At 44.2% G+C, this 23564-nt stretch overlaps 1 protein-coding gene across 2 annotated transcripts in view; it reads left to right on the forward strand.

Moving 5' to 3' along the window:
- SYAP1 (synapse associated protein 1) overlaps window positions 1–23282 on the forward strand; it is a 159535-nt gene extending 136253 nt beyond the window's left edge. Inside the window, exons 8-9 of one of the 2 annotated variants that reach the window (XM_085622231.1) lie at window positions 4985–5129; window positions 20116–23282. In XM_085622231.1, the coding sequence (XP_085478357.1) occupies window positions 4985–5129; window positions 20116–20240 (270 nt within the window). In that variant the 3' untranslated portion in view covers window positions 20241–23282. The remainder of the gene's footprint in view (window positions 1–4984; window positions 5130–20115) is intronic. The other variant, XM_085622232.1, reaches the window with a different exon arrangement.
- Window positions 23283–23564: the final 282 nt, after the last annotated feature.

A 23564-nucleotide genomic window follows, 5' to 3' on the forward strand; every position in this document is an offset into this window, starting at 1 on the left:
GAAAAATGTCAAAAACAAACCTTAAAAACAAAGAAGGTATCTGGCTGCGTGGCTGGAGGGAAGACCTGAAGGCATACCAAGAGAGGAAGAAAAGGAAGAAATTGGAGAGTTCTTCCTCCCACCATTCTCCAGAAAAATGGCAAAGAACAGGTACAGACTCCCACAAAGGGAGATTTTAATCCAAAATGTCTCCCTCTCGATACCGGCACTGTCGTCATTCGCATCGCTGCCATGCGCCAACGTCAAAGTCCTCGCCATTGAGAGGTCTGCTTGCATCCTGTTCGCCTTTGAAGTAAGGCTTCACGTCGACAGCACGCCTATATCGTCACCGTTCATCATCAAGATCAGTGACAGGACCTTCCTCTATGCCGAAAACAGCCATGGCACCGCCGTCGCACTCCCGATCACCGTCAACATCACTTTATTCGATGTCATGATCTCACAGGTCGACATCAAAATCACGTCTCTCAGTGGCGAGATCAGAACATTTGGTATCAAAGTCTCAATTGTCGATGTAGATGCCAAAGATGCAGTCCCACTCTGCTTCGAAGAGGCATATCGCTCTGCTGAGGACTCTGGCTATTCCTAAGAGATCGTGTATGATGTCGATAACAACGTCGACAGTCATTCTGATGGAGTTTTCTTCTTCTTGCGCACATTGGTCAGGATCATCTCAATGTTGGAACCTCCATCACCTGAACAAGAGGTATGTATCCCTCAAGACCACATTATTATCCCATCTAATAATCCTGTACAGGTTCCTTTGCAACCATTGAACATAACTCCTGTGCAAAAGCACACCAGAGCGACCTCTATGTCAGCAATTCGCTACTTGAAGGCTCCATCAAAAGTCAAATCACCACCTCCAAGGGCTCAGTCACCCCAAAACTCATTAACTCAGTCGACAAGATCAGGGACAAGGTCTCTGGATACGACGTCAAAATCTTACACACCGACTTCTCCAGCACACTCCGTATCTGTTGTTTCACCTGTGATATTATCACATTCCAAGATGCACTGGTTAGAGGGGCTTCTAAACTTAACATCCAAGTTGACACTTCACAGTCTTCAGTGTCTGTGATACTAGAAACTCTGCAACCTAGAGGTACTCCGAGGCCTCTCTTACCTCTGCTTCTAGGCCTCATAGATATCGTTCAAGAAAAATTCCTTAAACCTGCCACCGTAAAATTTGCAACACCGAGAAAAAATACAAACGTCCGCGACAAGATCCAGACTTTCTCAAAACTGATCCTAAACCGGGTTCTATAATTGTTAAAGCATTGCGAATAAGATGTCCCTCGTTCCGGAAACCACAGCACCGCCAGACCGAGAAAGCAAAAGCATGGATGCAATTGGGAAAAAGATGCGTGGCATAGCATCTACACATTTACACAATGCCAATTCAGCAGCATTGTTGGGCAGATACCATCGGAAGATTTGAGAGGGCATGAAATTATTCATGGCTAATCTGCAAGATCACAGGTAACAAGACTATCTAGAGATAGTTAAAGAGTGCTCCCTAATCTTGAATCAGTCCATCAGCACTGCAGTGGACTCCATGGAGCTTTCGGCCACTGCCTTTTCACATTGCATTTCATTGTGGCGTACATCTTGGTTAAGACTTGAATCTTTAAAACCAGATACCCAACTAAAATTTGCCAACTTGCCTTTTTCTGAATCCTCCTTCTTCGCACAATACACAGAGGAAAATATGCTTTGAATGAAGAATGAAGCTGAAACACTCAAGGGAGTTGGCTTAGAACAACAAAATAAGTTTTTTTTTTTTTTAAACCGTTCAAGCTCCGGGACAAACACAACTTCTACCATAGGCTTCAAACCTGTCAATATCAACAGCAGCAAAGACCGGCTCAAAGACCATTTCAGAGCCGATACCAGAGGAGAAGAGCATCTCCACCAAAGCCCTCGCAGACCAAGAAAAAAATTCTCAATCAAAACAATAAATCACACACCCGCTCCACAGTTACCCACTCCGATGGAGGAGCGGTAACATTTTATCCAGAAGAGTGGAAGAACATAATAGAGAAATGGGTCCTAAACATCATTCAGAACAGCTACTCACTCCGTTTCGCATGCACTTCACCACCAATTCCTCCAAAACAAGTCACGACGGCCCATTTACACAATCTTAAATAAGAAACCTCTCTCCTACTGCAGAAAAGAGCAATACAAAAGGTTCCTCAACATCAAAAGTACCAAGGAGCTTACTCAAGGTATTTCCTCATTAAAAAGAAAAAGCAACTCAATCCATTCCGACCAATTGTGGACCTCGGGTCCTTCAACAAATTCATAATGAAAGAAAAATTCAAAATGCTATCACTTCACCAAATTTACCCACACAGAAGGAAAAACTATTGGCTCTGTGCAGTAGACCTCCAGGACGCGTACTTTCACATTCCTATAATACCGCATCACAGGCAGTCTCTGAGGCTTGTGGTAGGGTTGCACCACTATCTGTACGCGGTTCTGCCTTTTGGCCTAAAGTCAGCTCCTCAAACCTTTTCCCAAGTGCATTACAGTGATAGCGGCACAACTAAGAAAACCCCCCGCTATTTTCTATATCCATACCTGGAAGACTGGCTCATAAGAGCAGATTCTTCTCACAAAGCAAGAGAAGACTATGTCACCACAGGATCTCTTTTGGCAAAACTGGGTCTTCAGGTCAATACAGAAAAGTCAATTTCCCCACCAGTACAGCGCCTCACTTTCCTGGGAGCGACACTAGACACTTGGAGAAAAGAGTGTTATCAATTCAAATGAATTGTGCGCAAGAAGCAGACTAGCCCAACGGTTCGCAACGTAGCATCTCTTCTAGAATCAATAACATCTTGCATCACCATTGTCCTGAAAGCGATCCTTTATAAGACGACCTCCTAGAAGATCAGTGGTCACAAAAGACAAATCTCTGGGAGGATCAATTCTCTTTACAATCCATGCTCTTCAATTTCTCTCATGGTGGGTCAACCCTCACGATCTTCTGGCGGGAGTTCCTTTCCGGAAAATAACACTGTCTCAAGCTATCACCACAGACACCTCTCTGAATAGATGGGGTGGCAATATGAATGATCTGGCTATTTAAGGTCTGTGTTCCCCAAAAGAAAAATGGTGTCATATAAAACTGTTGAAACTGAAAGCTGTTCATCTGGCTCACAAAGCTTTCCTTCTGTCGCTACAATCAGAGGACCTTATGATTCAAACAGGCAGCACCACTACCATGTTTTGCATAAACCAGGTGGAACAAGGTCAAGATGACTATCTTGCCAAGCTCAATCATAATGGCATTGGACTCTAGTCAGAGGGCTTTCAATCCCAGCATTTCATATTTCAGGAGTTGAAAGCATGGTAGTGGATTTCCTCATCATTTCCGTGATTAAAATCATAAATGGGTCATCAACGACAAGGAAGTGATATTCATCCTCAAAGAATGAGGCACTCCAACATTAGACCGGTTTACCACCGCCCAAAACAAAAAATGCTGGGACTTTACATCAAGGGCTCTAGAACCAAAGCCTCTGGGCAGTGCCCTTTTGATAGACTGGTCGACCCCATTTTTGTACGCCTTTCCACCAACTCCGTGAGTGATTCAGAAGCTAATGAGATCACGGATCACAATGATACTCATAGCTGTGGGTTGGCCGCGAGAGTGGTGGTACACAGATCTCCTCCACTGGTCCATAGCCCATCGCAAGCGTCTGCCACTCAGACCACATCTTCTCTCCAAACATAGAGCCAAATTCTTCACCCAACGATCCAATCATTGAATTTGGCAGCATGGCTTCTGAGGTCACCCAGTATGGGCACTTAAATCTCCTAGAAGACTGCACAAACATTTTGACAAAAGCTAAGCGGCCTTCCACAAGAGCATGCTATGCTTTTAAGTGGGAACGCTTCTGCATATGGTGTCATGCAAAGAACTATGATCCTATCACAGTACAGGAGAATATCATCCTAACTTACTTATAGCATCTCGCCAAGTCAGGCGTTCAATTGTCTTCTATCAGAGTTCACTTAGTAGCTATTACTGCATATCGCAAATCACCATTGCAACAGTCTTTTTTTCAAAATCCCAGTTGTTAGACACTTTTCTAAAAGGCCTGAAGAAGGTTCTTCCTCCACTAAGAAAACATTCCACTCCTTGGAAATTACCTTGTGTTGCCGAAATGGATGGGTTGTTCTTTCGCTCCAATCGATAAAGTGACACTGCTAAATTTATCATGGAAAACTTTTTTTATTGCAATTACTACAGCTCGTAGAGTCACTGAATTGCAGGCTCTAACCTCTGTAGACCCTTCATGATTTACCATCACAATAGGGTTGCCTTACGCACACATCCCTCGTTCTTGCCCAAAGTGGTATCAGAGTTTCTTATCAACGATTCTATCACTCTACCTACTTTTTTCCAAATCCTATCCAGTATTTTTGGCGTAAAAAAGAACTGACTCTCACGGGCCAACTGCCACTGCATTCCATTGTGGGATAGGGTCTCCCCAGGGTCCTTCGAGATACAGGCTATATATTTTTCAGGGTTTTAGTGTTTGCCTATTAGGTGGTTTTTTGCTTCATGCTGTTACTCTTGAGAGCAGCTCTCATTGCAAACATTGAAAGGGACTTCTTTCCAGTAGATAGGTGTCCTGCTACTCTTCAACAGCAATCTCTAGGAAAATACATCTCTGGCAGTCTACACTTAAAATGATATGGAAAATGACTTCCAGTGATGAACACTATGCAGATATATTCGTGGGTTCTAAATGTATGTTGAAGAAGGTGTTCTGGGGTCCGCGCAGGCAGCACAGAATTACTCCAGGTTTATGACTTCAACGAAGATTCCTTTGAAGCAGAACTATGTCTACAAGTAAGTAACTTTTCCTTTCATGTGATTTTTAAATGTGAAATTCGATTTATTTTTTAATGTGAGTTGGTTACTGTTTATTGTATAATCATATCTTACAACTCAAAAATATTTTAGGAAGATGACGAGATTTCCACAAGTCCAGGTGTGTCCGAGTTTGTGAGTGATGCCTTTGATGCACGAGACTTGAATCAAGAAGTTCTCAGAGAAGGTATGGAGCAACTTGTGCTTGACAAAAAAGATGAACTATGCACAACGGAAGGTATGAAAAATGCACTTTAGCATCATTTTAAACAAATGTCCATGAAAAGTGTTTTCAGTCTTAAAGTTGTATTTCAGGACCTGAGTAAAAGGCTAAAATAATTCATAGTTTCCTGTTAATAGTTAAGCTAGCATTGAAACATCTTATGAAAGTTGAATTGAAATGGCATTTATATAGAGCTTACTGCCTGTGATGAGACGTTGAAATGCTTTACTGTGAGTAGCATGCTACCAGTGAGTGAAAAGTTAATGTTCAATCCATTGGTTATTGGCGTTAGTCTTGCATGCTACACGGAACCATTCCATGCATTCGTTTATTTGTGGTGCATTAGTGACATTGTTGTGATTATTAGAGGGGGAATGTGGGAACTGTAGGAAGCTAGCTCTGTATATACTAAAGTAAGGTATAGTGTGCACAGAGTTCAGTGGATCCCCATAGGCCTTACAGAGGCGAAAGGAGATCATACTAATGCTCTGTTTTGTGGTAGTGTGGGCAAGCAATTAGGCTTATCAAGAGGGCAGTGCTAAGCATTTGTTGTATACACACAGGCAAGAATTACACACACTCAATGACTAAATCCAAGACCAATGGTTTGTAAAAATATTACTTTTAGCAAATTTATTGTTATAGAACCAAAGATACTTTATTCCATTAAAATACGTTTTGCAATATCACTGTTTTTCAATACCAAAGTGGACACTTAGTGCTTTTATCAATCAATACAATGTTATCCTATAGGAGGAAACACAATGAGCAATTTGCAGGTAAGTAAACAAATTACAAAAGTGAGCTTTTAAATGAAGAATCCGTACCAGGCAAGGTTCAGGTAAGTGACCTCAGTGCACTACCAGCGGCACAGGGGCGGCCGGGTGCAGAGTGCCAACACAGCATCGGTCGCCCAATGCAAACCAATGGGGAATTTCGAACTTGGACAAATGATACAGGCTCAGGCTAGGAAGTCGATCACTGGAAACCTACAGCTGCTCATGCGAGTTGGGATGTGCTGGAACGTCAGGACACAGTCGGTAGATCTCCCCAAGGACCAGGGGTTCAGGGTGTCCTTTGACGTCAGCGCACCATTGCGGCCGCGGTTGGGGGGCAGAAGGGGGGGTCGGCGTTCAGAGGCTGCAGGTGTCGATGCGGAGTCCGGGGCAGGGTCAACCTACGAGTGACTCTTGCTCAAGATCGCTGGGATCTTTTTCTGGACCAGTGGGCCTCTTGGACCTGAATCGTGGACGTCGCGTGCAGAGGTGGTAGAGTTTGCAGTTCCACAGGCAGAGCTCTTGGTCCTTAAAGTTGCTTTTCTTCTGGACAGGTCCAGGAGATTATGAATCTTTTTAGAAGGCAGGCAGTCCTCCTTAGTTCTGGAGGTAGCTGGGCTGCGGGTCGAATAGCTCTTCAGTAGTAGGGTCTTTGAGGGTTGCAGAGAGACCGGAAGGGCTGGGGCCAAGTTAGTTGGTGTCTTCAGTCTTCTCTGCTGCACTGATCATCTTTGTTCTAATCATCATATGTTGTTGGTAATCTGAAGATTAATTTTCAGGAGTGCCCCTAAATACTCAATTTAGAGGCATTACGGGGGTTAGAAGGTAGTAGTCAAATGGGCTACTTACCTTTAGGGTGCCTACACTCTTTGTATGTCAACTCCCTCTGGGGAGGGGGCATTTCCTAACCCTATTGCTCCAAAACTCCTTCCATTCATTTACTTTTTACTTTTATCAGAAGTATGGGGAGGCTATTACAGCAATAACACATTTCTCATGCAGTTGCCTAATACAGTATTTTAGAGTGTGACCTAACCAGTTTGCATTCGTGCACGGTAAGAAGGAAAACTTTTACCTGGGGTAGTGGAGAGAAAATAACAGAGCAAGAAATTAACTTTCAGATAATTTGCTTTCAACAGGTCTTACAGAATACATTAAATAGATGATGTTTTGAACTTTTGCAAAATGAACCCCAAAGGTTGCGGTGCTTACTAAGTGTTCTAAAGCTTTAGAGGCATAACAGGAGAGCCTGATTTGAATTGTGGTTATCACTTTTGGGTATTTTAACAAGCAGGCATTTTGTTTCTCTACGAGCATGACCCACCGGTGGTGACTTTTAAAATAAAGGGAAGTAAAATTTCTTGTGATTAAGTAAACTAATAAGTGAAAAACTAATTTGAGATGTGACTAAGGCTTTGGGTAATTTGGCAATAAGAAATTGCCCTCTTTGAGTCATTGACATGCATACCCTAATGGACATTTGAATGAATGAAAAATCATTTATATAGCGTGCAGCTGCTTCTCCAGAAGGGTCTTGGTGCTCAAAGCTTGTAAAGTGGAAAGATTATTTGAACTCTCTAAAGAGATGAGTTTTTAACTAAGCTTTAAAGGCTTTTCTGTATCCCAATCTCGGAGTGCTTTAGGAAAGAAGTTCAATTTGTTTGCTGTCAAATAAACAAAGTAGCGTCCCCCCAACCTCTCCTTGTGTAGCTTAAGGATACATACTAAGCCCTGGTTGGACGAATGTTAATTTCTATTAGGGACATACTGTTTGAATCTCCTTTGTAAATAGAGAGGGCCAAAAAGATGTAAGGCTCAGTAGGGAATAGTGAAAGCTTTGAACAGAAACCTCTGTTTAATCGGAAGCCAGTGTAGGGTCTTCAAGTTTTGCATAGAGGATGGTCTTTTTGGACATTTCAAAACGAGACAGACAACAGCATTTTGGCTTAATTGTAGTTCATTAAGAACTCCTCTAGGTAATCCTCGATACAGTGAATATGCACTATCTAGTTTAGCCGTGTTCATAGCATGGATTACAGTCTTGCTAGACTGGTCTGGCAAAATTATTAGGGTGTTCTTTAAAGATTTAAAAAGAAGAAAGCATGCAGCTGTGATCTTTCTCACTTGAGGCTTAAAATATAATTTATTATTGAAGTTACACCAAGGTTCCTAACCACTTATTTGGGAAAGGGAGGAGAATCTAAATCATCTAGCCACGAGGTGTTCTCCGCATAGAGCCCAAGGCTCCAAAGAGCAGAATTTCAGATTTATTTGAATTTAGCTTCAGATAACTCTGTTTGATCCACTTCACAATGGCAGTCAGATTGCTCTGAGCACTTCCCACCAGCTCGTTGTCCATTTGTTGTAAAGAGAGCACCCACTGTGTGTCGTCAGCGTAGGATGCTAAATTAAAACCAAAGTTCTCCACTAACTTGCCCAGAGAAGCTTTATTAAAGAACGTGGGTCTTCGAGCAGAACCCTGTGTTACCCCCACAACACATTTTCAAAAATCCGAAGAGAACTGAAGTAGTTTTACAGCTTGCTCCCTGACTGATATTAAAGATTTAAGCCATTTGTTGGCCATCTTGTTAATGCCAGTATCTCTCAACTGCTCCAACAGAATCTCTTGGGAGACAGTGTTGCACGCGGCTGAGAGATTCAGCAAGATGACTACTGCTTGTTTGCCTAAATCTCGATTTACTGTGACAAATTCTGCCACCTCGGGAAGTGCAACCTTTGTACTAATTCCTTTACAAAGCCAGATTGGAAGGGATGCAGTGAATAATTTGATTAGATAAAATGTCAGATCTGGCTGTTGACGGAGTGTTCTAACAGTTTGCCCAGAGCCGGCAGGAGGAAGGGTCATAGCCTTTTTCCATAATTTAGGAAAGATGTCCAATTTTAGTGATTGATTATGTAACATATTGATATGTTTGCAGAGTACTCTAAATGTTAACCTTAAGATACCAGGCAGGCATGGGTCTAAAGGAGACCCCTCCCTCACTGAAGCTAGAACCCTTCCTGTGTCTTCCAAAGAGATGTACTCAAATTCTGACTGTGTGGGTCTGTCTGCATAGAAAGACATCTATTGATATAGCTCAGGACCGAGTGACGCATTATCAGATCCAGGGGTCTTTTTGTCTGAATCCAGAGTAGAGTAGATAATAATCTTTTCCTGAAACAAAAATGGAGAGATTATCACATAGGCACTGAGAAGCCACAACATTTTGATTAGTACTAGCTGGAGAGAGAGAAAGGAATTTGCAATCCGAAAAACAGCTTTGGGCGCATGTCCCTCTTTTACAGCTTTATCAATTAGCTTTGAGATGGCAAATGATCTAGCTAAAAATGTTTCTTTTGGAAAAAAGGTTTTTATGAGCAGCTTTATAAATGACCTTATCCTTTTGATCATATTCTTTCTGTCATTTTCTCTCCAGGCGTCTGCAAAGTCTTTTTTTCATTAGGCAGAAACAAAAAGGCTGAGTGAGATTTCGTTTTGAGGTATTAAGTTTAGTCAGAGCCACTTAATCCAGAGCTTCCAAAAAGAGGTAATAAAGTGATTGACCTTTGCTTCTAGGTCAGGTTCTGTCTCCCACCTAGCCTTATTAAGCATGTAGACTAGTTTATCTCTAGTAATTTTATATCAGGGATGTGTGACCAAAAGTGGCACAACTCCTAGATCTCGTTCACGGTCTCCGTCGAGAGGATGGTCCTGGCGCTGCTCCAGGAGGCCCAAGGCCTCTTCCTCCCTCTCCAAATAATCGGGACACTCCAGTAAGAAGCACAAGAGATGAAAGCATGCTTTGACTTCTCCCCGTCCGTCGGCCAACGTGACGGAGGATCCCAAGCGTTCTAAGCCTCGTTCTTTGGATCCTGCGCCTTTCATATTTTCCGGACACCAGAGCGAACCCCGCCCAACTTCAAGAGTTTTATGAGGCCATGCGCCTGATTTTTAGACAGCATGACCATACCGACCCACTTTCAGGCCCTGGTGGGTCAGAGGGGCCTCCATCAGGTTTTGCGCTGGCGGCTCCGACCCGATGCCGTTGGCCCCCGATGGATCCAGCACCGGTCGTGCCATTGCGACCTTCCCTGACGCTGGCCCTGACACTGATGCTCCCGGTGCTGCTGGTGTCCCTGATCTCCCCCGCCCTCCCCCCCCTCTGCTGCGACTGCCAGCCCTATTCTGATCCCCAATGACCCAGAGCTGGTACCACATCGGCCAACGCCGATACCGGTGCCAATGGAATCTCCAGGTCGTTTCCTGAGCCCTATTCTGAGGGGCTAGGAGTGGGAGAAGATCGGGAGCGGTCCCTGAGTCCTTTAAAAGACCTGCCTTTTCAGGAAATTGACTAGTATGAGGAATTGGGTGAGGCCAGTGGACTGGAAACCTCTTTTAATTCTGGCATGCTTTCACCCCCTACCATAGGTATGGAGGAGGGAGCGTGATTTGATTTGGTGGTGCAAAGGGCAGCAGCTGAGGTCCTGGGCCTTCAGCTCCCTTCCATGGTGATCAAAACTAATATCTTGACGGTGGTCCTGCAGTCTGGTGTCTCTTCTTTGTAACCCTTCTGCCCTTTAATGAGGCCCTTACAAATGTACTGCTGGGAGCCTGGTCCAAGCCCAGCACAGGGGCTCCTGTGAAACGACAATTGCCTGCACCCACCGCCCTTCTGTGGGCGACCTAAGCTTCCGCACAACCCGCCCCCCCCTCCCCCCACCCGCACCACATTGAGATTGGTGGTCCAAGCCTCTACCTCCCAGGGTGCGTTCCCTTTTTCTCCCCAGACAGGGAGTCCAAGAGCCTGGATAGTTGAGGTAAAAAAACGTTTTCTTCCACCAGCCTTGCATTGAGGTCGGTGAACACCGCATGCTTATTGGGCCCGTTATTCCCACTCCCTGTGGGAAACGGTTGCCCAAGTGCTGCCACAGCTCCCGGAGGAGGTCCGGGCCATCCTCTCCCAAGCAGAGTCAAATAGGAGAGATGCACCAAAGTTTGCCATCCGTTGTGGTCTTGACACAATCGACTCGCTAGGTTGAGTGATTTAATTGATGGTGGTTGTTCGACGCCTCGCCTGGTTGAGAACTTCTGGCTTTTGGGGGATGTCCAGGTCCCTCTCATGGACATGCCCTTTGATGGCCCCGTCTCTTCGGAGACAAGGCAGACATGGTGCTGGTGCACTTTAAGGACTCATGGGCTAAGGCTACGTCCTTGGGACTCTCAATCGCCACACTTCCACAGTCTGCCTTTCTTGGCTATGGAAGGGTCTTTCAGCCACGCCAACCATATCCCAGTCACAAGGCTGCACAGGTTTCCCAACCTCAGTGCGGCTGAGGGCACGGCTCGTTCCGACCCCGTGGATATTTCGGCCAGAGGTCTGGTCAGTCCACCACCACCCCCTGCAGGCTCAGCCTACAAACCCTCCTAGTCTAGCCCTTTTAGATCATGGGTGGCCAGTTGGTGGCAGGTTGTGCCATCACCTCCACCACTGCGCACCTTCACATCAGGCAGGTGGGTCATCCAGCTAGTCGGGATGGTAGTGTTGGACTTGCAGAACGCCGATTTCCACATTCCTGTCCTGCCTGCTCATCTGTGCTACCTGTGGTTTACAGTAGACCATGAGCATTTTCAGTTCACTGTGCTCCCCTTTGGCCTTACCAACGCCCCCTCAGGTGTTCACCAAGGTGATTGCGGTGGCAGCTCATCTACGCAGGGCAGGGGTGTCAGTCTTCCCCTATCTCGAAGACTAGCTGTTGAAGACTGGCTCGCCCAAGGCTGTCATCTCCCACCTTAAGACTACAGCATACCTCCTGCTATCGCAGGGTTTCACTATCAACATGCCGGAGTCGCACCTGACTCCCTCTCAGACACTCCCTTTCATCTAAGCTCTTCTGGACACAGTACAGTTTCGGACGTATACACCTGGGTGGCGAGTCCATGATATTCAAGCTATGATACCGATATTTTAGCGTTTATCCTGGATTTCGGCGAGTGACTCTGAGGCTGCTGGGCCTCATGACCTCCTTCATCGTGTTAGTGACACATGCCGGATGGAATACGCGGGCTGTGCAGTGGGACTTGAAGTTCCAGTGGGCGTAGCATCAGGGGAATCTCTCTGACATGGTTCATATCTCGGAGGGAACTGCACAAGAATTGCAGTGGTGGCTGATAAACTACGATTGGGGCAGACTACTCTCCCTTCCCCATCCGGATAGACAGATGCGTCACTTCTGGGATGGGGCGGCCATCTGGGAGAGGTGGAGCTTGAGGACTCTGGTCTCCGGCGGCATATGGACTCCACATCAACTGGCTGGAGCTCTGATCGATTCACTTAGCATTGAAAGCCTTCCTTCCTTCCATCAAGGGGAAGCTAGTACAAGTGTTCACGGACAACACCGCCACCATGTGGTACTGCAACCAACCGGGCGTGATGGGGTCATGTCAGGAGGCCCTGCATTCCTGGATTTGGCTGGAACAGCAGGGCAGATCTCTGGTGGTTCAACACCTGGCAGGTTCGCTAGATGCCTGGGTGGACAAACTCAGCCGTCAATGACTTGCTGATCACAAATGGCATCTCAATCCAGAGGTGGGGCAAGGTCTCTCTCAGCAGTGGGGAAAGCCTTTGATAGATCTGTTCACCTCTGCCGGGAAGGCGCAATGTCAGCAGTTTTGCACGTTGGAGTTTCCAAGGCTGGTCTCGCTCAGAGATGCTTTTCCTCTCAAGTGGAGTTCCGCCTCCTGTATGCCTTTCTGCCCATACCATTCTTGCCCAGAGTTCTCAAGAAGATCAGGAACGACTGGGCCCAAGTCATTCTTTTGGCTCCGTACTGGGCACGGAGAGTCTGGTATCCCGAATTTCTCCAACTGAGCATCGATCCTCCCCTCAGGCTGTACCTTCAGGAAGATCTTCTGTTGCAGCATCAGGGGAGGGTCCTCCACCCGAACCGGTCAACTTTTCGCCTTCTTGCGTGAAGATTGAGCAGCGGTAGTTGATTACATTCAACCTTCCTTCCGAAGTCTGTAATGTTATTTTGGCAGCCAGGCTTCCCTCCACCAAGGCAGTATACACCTGCCAATGGAACACATTTGTATTGTACAGAAATGCCTATTGACCCTCTTTCTGATTCCCTCTCTGATCCTTGCCCAGCAGGGCTCTGCCTTGGGCACTCTAAGAGAGTACATTTCGGTCCTGTCTGCCTTTCTGCGGCTGCCAGACCAACTCTCATTTTTTAAATCTCCTATTGTAAATAGATTCCTCAGAGGCCTTGTACATATGTTTCCACCTTCCGCTTTCATTATGCCTCAATGGGACCATAATTTGGTTCGTACCTTCCTGATGTGTGCTCTGTTCGAACCTCTGTACAACTTCCCCCTCTGCTGCTTACCATCACAAAACCGCTTTTTTAGTGGCAAGCACTTCTGCCAGGAGGGTGAGCGAATTGCAGGTTTTGTCATCTAAGCCTCCTTATCTGACAATATTCCCTGATAAATTGGTGCTTCACACTAGGGCCTCTTTTCTTCCGGAAGTGGTGACACCATTCCATGTGGGGCAATCTGTCACCTTGGTCACCTTCTATACTCCACTGCATCCCTCCAAGAAAAAGAAGCTACTCCTCCGCCTGGATCTAAAAAGAGAGATGCTGTTCAACTTGACCGTAAAAAAGAATTCCGGGTGGACAACTAACTCTTCGTGGGGTATGTTGGGGCAAAGAAAAGTTGTGCAGTGCAGAAAAGGACCATCTCATGATAGAGCATCCTTTGCATCAAGATTTGCTACACTCTGGCAGAGAAACAGCCTCCTGAAGGCCTAAGTGTTAATTTCACGAAAGCTAAGGCTGCTACCAGAGCTTTGCAACTTGGAGTTCCAGTCCTCGACATTTGTCAGGCAACCACAGGGGCATCCCTGCACACATTTACCAAGCATTACTTGTTCAACGGTTAGGTCCGCAGGGAAGGCCTGTTTGGCCGGACTTTCTGGTCTAAACTTGTCTGCAGTCCCTCTGGGGATGGTATTGCTTGGCTATCTAGTCAAAGGTAAGGAATCTGCAGCTAGATGTCTTTATCATGATTTAGCCGCAGATTCCTTACTGACCCACCCATCTTCCCTGCACTGCAGACAGGTTTCTAGATCAGGGCTGATCACTTTTTTAGGGCCCTAGTTTTTCAAAACACACAAATGTCAGTGCACTTCATGTCTTCGCGCTTCTGGCATGAAAAGTCGTGAAAAGTAACTGACGCGCAGGGGTATTGCTTGAAGAAAAATCTTCTGGATCCAGTCTTATGCCTGGGAAATTAAAAGGCATTACCAAAGGTAACTTGTTCTTTAGTGCAGTAACACTGTAAGGTTCGTGAATTGACTTTCGCTGTCTGTGGGCTTCTCACATCTCCAATCTGGCTCCAGAAGTGCAGCTTTCAGCTATCTCACATATCAATGCAGGGAGATCAAAAGAAATTCCAATTCCCTTTAACCAAGCAGTGTGAGGTTATTGTCAGATCATGTGCAGTAAGCCAATCGCCTTTCACATTCTTGCCTCACAGTCAAGGTTGGAGACTTGTGTTCTAGGATCCGGATCTCTCTTAAAGATGTATCTGAAAACTTTAGGTTTTTTTTAAATCAAGATTTGAACACTTAGTGATCCTCCCTGATATCCCTATTACATAGGGACACCTTCGTTTCATGGGGCTTCCTTACTAGAGGCTTTTGGGAACCAACATATTTCACTCTGTTGGTAAGCTCACTGGCTCTGGGTCAAGGGTCATTAGTGGAGAAGTACAGGAGTCAAGAGGGTTGGGAGAAGGATGATTAAGGGAAATTAAATATTTTTGCTTATTGCTAATGCTGGTTTTGCAGCATAAATCCTTTTCTGGGTCCACATGCTGAGCATTATTCCGCCATCTAGTGGTTGGATCTGGAATTGTCTCTGTTTCTTTTTTTTTTCTTTGAGGGCATTGTCAGAAGTTGCTCTGCATGGTAGACATCTTCAGGTACATTTTTTTCTGCAGCTGAGTCCAGAAGGAAAAGGAGAAGCTCTGAAGCTTTGAAGAAGATTGCCAAAAATGTAGGCCTTCTGGGGAAAGAAATTGCCGAAGTACAGGCGGGTACCAGAGAAGGAAGCGGACCTTTGTGTGCAAAAGACCCCCCGCACCCCTCCCCCCCCCCCCCACGGGGCATCCCATTGGAATTACACATGTGGCTGGTGAATGAAGCAGGGTAGGGGTCATGGAAAATTCCCCCTTTACATTTTGGCCAAACTGCCACCACAAGTTTGCACAACGTGACCAGCACAAAGTTTGTAATCTCTGCCTACCAATTGACAACAAGGACTGCGAGGCCTGCGCCGTGTTTGTGCCAAAAACTCTCAAGGCCTGCCGAAAGCAGAGGAGAGGAACATAACGCAACAGTGTACAGCAGGCAGAAGCAACAGTATTGCTGAAAGATTTGTGCCTCAATCACTGAAGAGTAACATGTTGGGACCACAGAGTCAGCCCACGGAGGCTCGGATAGCAAAATCCTTGAGAGGGAAGCAGATAGGAAACATGTCTCGAAGAAGGCGACAAAGAACGCTGAGGAAAGACCTGAAAAAGTAAACAAAACCCCCAAACTACCTCTGATACCATGGGCAGCGAGAAAAAAGTGCACAAGGCAGCCCAGGCCTCAAAGAAAATGACGACCTAAGGTCAGGTGCAACCAAAAGAGTCCCACGGATCCCAATCCTGGGATATCGACGAAGACTAGCTCGCAGAAGAGACCCCAAAGGAAAACACCAACCCTTTCGGAGGCAGAAACCACAACACCATGGAAGAGAGCATCTCCAATGCATGAAGTTGAAAGACCCTCTGTGTGGAAAAGAAGAGAAGGAGATTAAAGACAGCAATGGCGGCACTCCGTCAGGTGGAGAAAAATGTAGACCTTCTTCAAAGGACCCGAAGTAGATAAAGGGGAACATAGTGGCAGATTCTATCATCGTCACCACAGCAAGAAGTACCATCGCTCTCTCTTCCTCAAGCCCACCTCCTGAGAGAGAAAGCAAAAGTCTTGATATGGTGGGGCGGAAGATGGAGAGCGAGGCGGCAACACACTGGCATATTGCCAATTTAAATGCTGTCCTCAATAGACATGGCCATCAACAGTGGGACGAGATCGAGGAGCTAAGGAATATGCTCCCAGAGGATGACAAAAGAAGTGACTAAGAAACGAAAATGGACCCCGCAATAACACCAGTGGGAGGCAGAATAGCGGAGTGCCCACAAGAATGGGAAAGGATCGCCACTGACGATTTGGTTTTAAACGTGGTGCGCCACGGCTATTGTATAGAACTAACAAGCCTTCCTCCACCAAAACCTCCAAAAAAGAAGAGGTTTGAAAAAACAGAGCTGTTAAAAGTTAAGGGAAGAGGTAAAGGAACTCTTACAGAAACATGCAGTGGAAAAAGTACCAACAAGGGAGCCAACAAAGTGAACTACTCACCTTACTTCTTGGTACCAAAGCAATACCCCACTCTAAGACCAATTCTGGATCTCAGATTCATGAACAAATTCATCCACACAAAACACTTCAAGATGACCACGCCACAAGAAGTAATCCCACCCCTCCAAAAGGGGGACTACATGGCAACCATAGACTTAAAGGACGCCTACCTGCAAGTACCCATAAATCAAACTCACAAAAGGTACCTCGGTTTCGTGCACAAATATTCACTCTACCAATTCAGGGTCTTACCCTTCGGAATAAATCTGTTCCAAGAGTTTTTACAAAATGCCTAGCTTCACTGGCAGCATTCCTAAGAAAGAAAGGAATTCATGTCTATCCTTACCTAGACAACTGAATACTGAAGGCGAGGTCAAAACAAAAATGTCAGACATCCAAACAGTGATCACAACTCTCCAGAGGTTTGGGTTCTCCATAAACCTAAACAAATAATCGGCAGATTCAAAACAGGAAGCAAAACTGAATTCCAAGGTAGCACAAGAGTGTCCGACCCAAAAAAGGATTCAAGCAATCAGGGAGCAGACTCTCCTCTACCAGAAGGGTCAGTCTCTGACAGTGAGGACAGTCATGAAACTGATGGGCATGATGGCATCATGCATCCCCCTCGTTACACATGGATGGTTACACATGCACCCACTAAAAGAATAGCTATGCAACAGCTGATCACAAACCAACAGGAGTTGGGAAGATCTAGTGAATGCAGCAGAAAAAGTACAGAAGGAGACAAAATGGTGGGCATCCAAGAGCATAACCTTAGGGAAACCTTTCAAAATGACAACTCCTTCAGTGACCATCCCAACAGATGCGCATATAGAAAACTTAAGAATTCTGGGTCAGTGGAGCAACTCAGCCTCCATAAAACACATCAACTTCCTAGAGATGAAGACAGTGCTAGTACCACTGAAAGCCTTTCAAGTGCACATTACAGGGATGAAACTATTAATTCAAACGGACAATGCAGCAACTATGTTTTGCTCAGTCAAGCAGAGAGGAACAAAGTCATTCACCCTAAAAAAAAAAAACTAGCACAAAGGATATGGCAATGGGCAATACCACGGAGTATCAACCTGCAAACAGTCCACCTACCGGGAAAGGACAACACGGAAGCAGCTCGACTCAGCAGATGGAACAGCAGGTCATACGAATGATAAGACAAAAGAGCCTAGACAAAATTTTCAGGCTCTGGGACACACCAACAAAAGACCTATTCGCAACAGCAAAGAACAGAAAATACTAACTCTTTGCTTTCATGTTTCAACAATACCAGTCAGAAAGGAATGCCCTGTCACTAAATTGATCAGGGAGATTTGCCTATGCCTTTCCCCCTATCCTTCTACTACAGAGTACTGGAAAAAGCCAGGCAACCAGAAACAAACTTAATCCTCAAAGCCTCTCAATGGGCGAGACAAACCTGGTATTCAAACATGTTCGAGCTGTCCAAGGGACAGATGAGCAAGATCAAGGAGGAGCAAGAGCTTACGATGGAAGAAGGACAACACTGAACCAGCACCACTCAGGCTAACAGCCTCGTGCCTGAGTACATAGAATTTGAGCACCTAAACTTACCCCAAAGAACAATGGCGGTACTAAGGGAGACAAGAAAACCAACAACAAAACAATGCTACTCAGCAAAATAGAGAAGGTATCTCCTGTGATGAAAAGTCAACAATGCCCTAGATTCAATGTCTACACAGGAGACAGGAAAGCATCATGTAAAAGTTATTTCACATCACCAGTCATCAAATAATTCCTAGAAGGTACCAAAAGAATGGCTCCTCCAAGGAAGGCTCCAGCCCATATGTGGAGATTAAACACTGTACTTGCACAACTAATGACAAAACCATTCGAGCCTATGCATAAAGCAAAACTACGGCATATCACACTAAAGACTGCCTTCTTAATAGCAATAACATTACTACGAAGAGTAAGTGAACTCCATGTGTTACCTATTGAGTAACCATATATGCAAATTCACAAAGACAAAATAGTTCTTAGAACTAATCCTCAATATCTACCCAAGGTGGTGAACAAATTTAATCTGAATCAAAGCATTCAGTTACCAGTTTTCTTTATGAACCCACAAATACAGCAGAAGAGCTTGCATACCCTTGACTTAAGAAGAGCATTACTATATTATCCACAGGAGACAAAACAGTTTGGTGAAGGGAACCAGTTGTTCGTCGCACACGTTAAGTCCAGCAAGAGTTCACTGGTTACAAAGGAAACAATCGCACAATGGATTGTAAAGATAATTTAAACATGCTACTCCTCAGCAGGTAAAACTCTAGCTTTACGCCCAGAAGCGCATTCAACAAGGAAAAAGGGTGCAACCCTAGTCTTTATGGCACATGTGCCAATAGACACTGTATACACAGCTGCAACATCGATATTCCCCACATACTTTTACCTAACAATATTGTGCGGATATACAAATGACAAAAGAACCTCAGGTGGGACAGAACGTACTTCAACACTGGTTAGCAAACTCTTCCTCATCTCACCCCTACCATCCCAAGGAGTGGGAAACTGGCACATAATCTAATGCACAGCATGTGAATCCAGAAAAGGATTCATGCTACAAAACAAATTGGTTACTTACCAGTACGAGTAGTTTTGCAGCTTGAAGAGTTTTCTGGATTCATATGCGACCCACCCACCACCCCGGAAATGAGTTAAGGAAATAGGTGGGAAAGAGGTCACATATAAGGAGGAGAAAAGACATAAGATAAAAGAATCAAAAGAACATCCTTGGGGAGTGGGGGGGGGCAGGGGGGGGGGGGTCAATGAGAAAAGAATCTGAAGATGGGTACCAGGCACATGAACTTCCGTGGGCTGTCTGATGTCACACAGGGGACGGACCTAACATCAAATGGTAGTTTACTACGCCAACGAAAAAGAAACAAACCATTGCGGACCCAACAACTGAATAGCGGAATAATGCACAGCATGTTAATCCAGAAAACTCTTCAAGCTGCAAAACTACTCCTACTGGTAAGTAACCATTTCCTTTTCTACTGTTAGATTGTTAATTACAGTTTATTGAATATGCTTATGTAATTTAAAAGGCTTGTCATTAATGTGTACCTCAGTACAGTGACCGTCAGAGACAGTTCATCCAAAAAAACATTCATTTTTAACGTTAAATGAAGAGTAAGTAAAGTACTATGCACTGTGACATGGTTCCGTATTAAAACATTGGATACTGACACCTCATTCTTGGAATCCTAATACGGAGACTGGCTTTTGACCACATATTTCTTGGTACAGTTGGGAACCCTGTTTTGATGTTATCTACCCTGGTTTAGGATTGAGTTTGAAGTGTGGTAAGATGTTACTTTGTTTGCGAAATGCTACATACCTTTGCTAATTTTGTTTCATCCTCTTCCATAAAATAGTTAAGGTTTTCGTAGTGTTGGGTTTTACATTTGAGCTGTAGTCCCATATTAAATGTTGCGGTTTAATATTAGATGTTAAGCAACAATGAATACGTTAATTTCTGTTTGATTTAAATGATGGCCAACGGTTTGCACTAAGTGATGTTGAAGTCCTTAAGTATAACAGAATAGGCCACCACATGCCTTAGGAAATCCCGCAAGAGACTTTTTTATATTTGCACATGTATTTACAGTGTCACTAAATGGGGGCATGTTTTTCACATACTGATAATCTTGAATGTGTATCACCTGGTAAAGCTGAAGCAAAAGTATTCTAAAGAATATTTCCCCTTCCTTGTAGATGACTCAGCAGATTGGGAAAAGGAACTACAGCAAGAACTCCAGGAGTATGAGGTTGTTTCAGAATCAGAAAGGCGAGATGACAACTGGGACAAAGAAATTGAGGACATGTTGCAAGATAATTAACAACCCTCCTGAAGAGAGATTTGCGTAGACAGTTGATACTGGGATTTGTTTTAACTTTCAACAGCTGGAGATGATTCGGAAGGAAGCGAAGGAAGTCTGAGGACTTCACCGGTGTTTGTGCTCTGGCACGTGCAAACAGGAACTTGTTCGCAGTTACGTCATCCAAGTTGCTCACCCTCTAATCATTCAAATGAAACAAAATTTGTATTTTGAAACGGGATATTTTATTTACACATGATTGTTAACCTTACACATTTTTCGGGGTTACCAAGGGAATTCTATATGAAGTTACGACATTTGTAAATAAGCTATAGCTGCAGTTCACGGACCTAAGCACTAAATGGAGAATTATCCTGCTTGTATATATTTAAGAATCTTAATTGCAGTTAATATATATCTCTTGGGGTTTATGCAGGTAATTTTATATTTTAGGTTCATTATATAGGCCTCTCTTCCTAACACAGTGTACATGGTCGAGTGATTTTAGACGGAGATTGTGTTCATTAGGCCAGTGGATGCTTTGTTTGCTTTAGGCAGTGTGACTGTGTCAATCCAGATGGTAATTACTATACAGTGCTGCTTCTGAAGTGGTTTTGGGAGGGCTACAGGTGTCCATTCCTATTCAAAATGGTTTAGTGTCTTGACATAGGGCATTATTACCAGCACTTGAAGTGGCGGTCCGACCACCGCTAGCTACACTGTGGGCCTGCCCGCAGTATTACGATTGGGGTGGTTGGTCGCGCATCGGTCAGGTGAAGGAATATGCTGACAGTGTTGCTGTGGCATTACCAAGCATATTCTGAGTTGCCCTCTCACCACCCTTTTCATGGCAGTAAGCCCACCATGAAAAAGGTGTTGGAGAGGCAACAAAGGGGGCCCTAACAGGGCCCTGTAACGCCTCTGGGTGTGGGGGCTACATGCAGGGGGACACGTGCCCCCCTGGAATTGCACCTGTATTTCTGCACTGCATGGTGTGGCATACATGCTACACCGTGAAGGAACGTGCTGCAGGCGCTGTCACAGCAGCATGTTGCATGTTAGGCTCTCCTATGATGCCGTGAGACCGCCGCGGTCCCGCTCGACCAAGATTAAACTCCTAATCGGGTAGGCGGGTGAACCACAGCTTTGGCAGTTCTCCAGTGGACGGCACAGTGGCAGCGCCGGTTGAAGACCGCTAAAGTCGTAATAAGGCCCTTAGTGTTTTATTATTTTTCAAGCAGTTGATATTTTGGTTGCATGTCCTCCTGGATTCCAACTAAATAGTGCTTTCATTTAATCAAATCATCGGTTGGTCACACTGCGCACTAAACAAAGGATGGTACGCCCAGGTGAACTTTTTTTTCTAAAAGTATATTGTGCCAATGATTGTTACAGGTTATTACTTCTAGGTCCTGGCTCTTTCCCTGTCTCAATATGTGGGCAGCATGCCACTTGTCTTTTTGGTCAGAGATGGCTTTAAATGCTGTTAAATCAGAGTTTTGAATGTTATGCAGGCATACGCTGCAAACCCCCATACATGGCTTGTATAGTCTCACCCATTTCTTTTTTTCTCCGCCAGATAGGGTGGTTAGATAATTGCATCTCAATTTTCAAATCCAAACTCTGGCCCAAGCCCACAGTTTTTTGAGGATTTATTGACCCCCCACCCTCTTTACTTTTTACACAACAGTTCGTGGAATGTTACCACTTGTATCATTTTATTCTTATTAACCACATGTACCTATTTTGCTCCTTTACATTGAAATTTCGGCAGTGTAGCCCATCTGACTCAAACATGTTGCTGCTCTGTAGCTATTTTTCAGATTTCGACTCAGTTCTGTGTTTTTTACCAATATAATCCATTAGTTTCTGGCCTTGCATACCTTATACCTGTTGTCCTGACTCTGCTTGGTTAGAAGCAGTAAACATATCCTCGTATTTGATTTATTGTAATCCGAACCTGTTCCTCCAGCAGTCCTCTTGCTATTCTCATTCATCACTGCTCCCCTTAACCGATAGTTTGGTGTATGTTAATTGTGTACCTCTGTGTGTTAATTGTGTACCTCTGTGTGTTAATCGTGTACCTCTGCATCAGAACATCACACCAATGTCTCACAAATATAGGCCCTTTGGCAGTGCTGCTGCTCAAACAGTACCGAGCCTTTGAAGCAATATAGAACACCGTTTTTAGGGCTAGGAGGACATTTAAATTAGCCTATGGTGGTCAAACCAATATCCGCTGTGGCTGGAGGGAGTGATCACTTCTACAAAATAGAGTAAGTACATTTGCACTACTGCACATGATCGTTTCGGTAAGACCTATTCTCTGCTAGCACAGGTGATATTTTGTGAAAATCACTGCAGGACGACATTAGGTATGGATTTTGAATTGTGCGATTGACATACAAAAATCACGGAATAAACCCTATTGACTGCAATTAATCATACATAGATTCATTAATGAGGTCGTTGACTAGCAGGCATAGCTTTTATTGCATTATTTGTGTTTTTAGTACTTAACAGTCTTATTTCTATTGACTGGTCCTTTTTATATGTAAACTAAGTATTTTTCTTTATAGCACTTTGAGATATTTCTTAAATGGAGTATCTGAATGGGAAAGGGCCATTTTTCTACAATCGGTTTAAAACTCCTTCTAATCCCACTTTAGGTAAAAATGCTGTGAAGGGCCTAAACATTTATCTATTGGGGCTTATGACATTGGATATATTTTCTAGCCGTGTATTACCAAATTAGCAAAATGCTTAAGATGTCTGGTTACATTTTCAAACACTTACAATTATCGACTTATTAAAATAATTTAATGTAAACACCGACAACCTACATCCATAGTGATTTTATGAAAGATAAAAATGTCTGATGTAAAGAATTTCTGTTCTACTCTGTGTGATGACAGCTTTTAGATATAACCATGATTTACATTTGCTATTTGAAATATGATTTAGTAAATGATTTGTCAAATATTATGATAGTTTTCATAAAATACTCACTAAAATCTTAATAGTACTTTACCACATTTCGACAAAATAAATTTGTAGTAAGCATTTCCATGTTCTATTGTATCTCACATCTCAAAGAAGCCAGAATTCGTATAAGTACTCAAATAAATGGATGCAATTGTTGAAGGTAGAAAGCAAAATAACCAAATTAGGTTGTGTGGGTAGTGTGCACTCCTTTGCTAACCTTACAGGTTTTATTAACAGCAGTACAGTCGCACAACATCCACAGTGAACTGTCCACAGTTTTAGCTTGTAGCAGGCTTTTCTTTTTTTTTTGCTAAACTTTTTATGTCTCGCATAGACAGCTTAGGTATTTAATAGCTTTTG

Source organism: Triturus cristatus, chromosome 8, assembly GCF_964204655.1.
Source record: "Triturus cristatus chromosome 8, aTriCri1.1, whole genome shotgun sequence".
Lineage (NCBI taxonomy): Eukaryota > Metazoa > Chordata > Amphibia > Caudata > Salamandridae > Triturus > Triturus cristatus.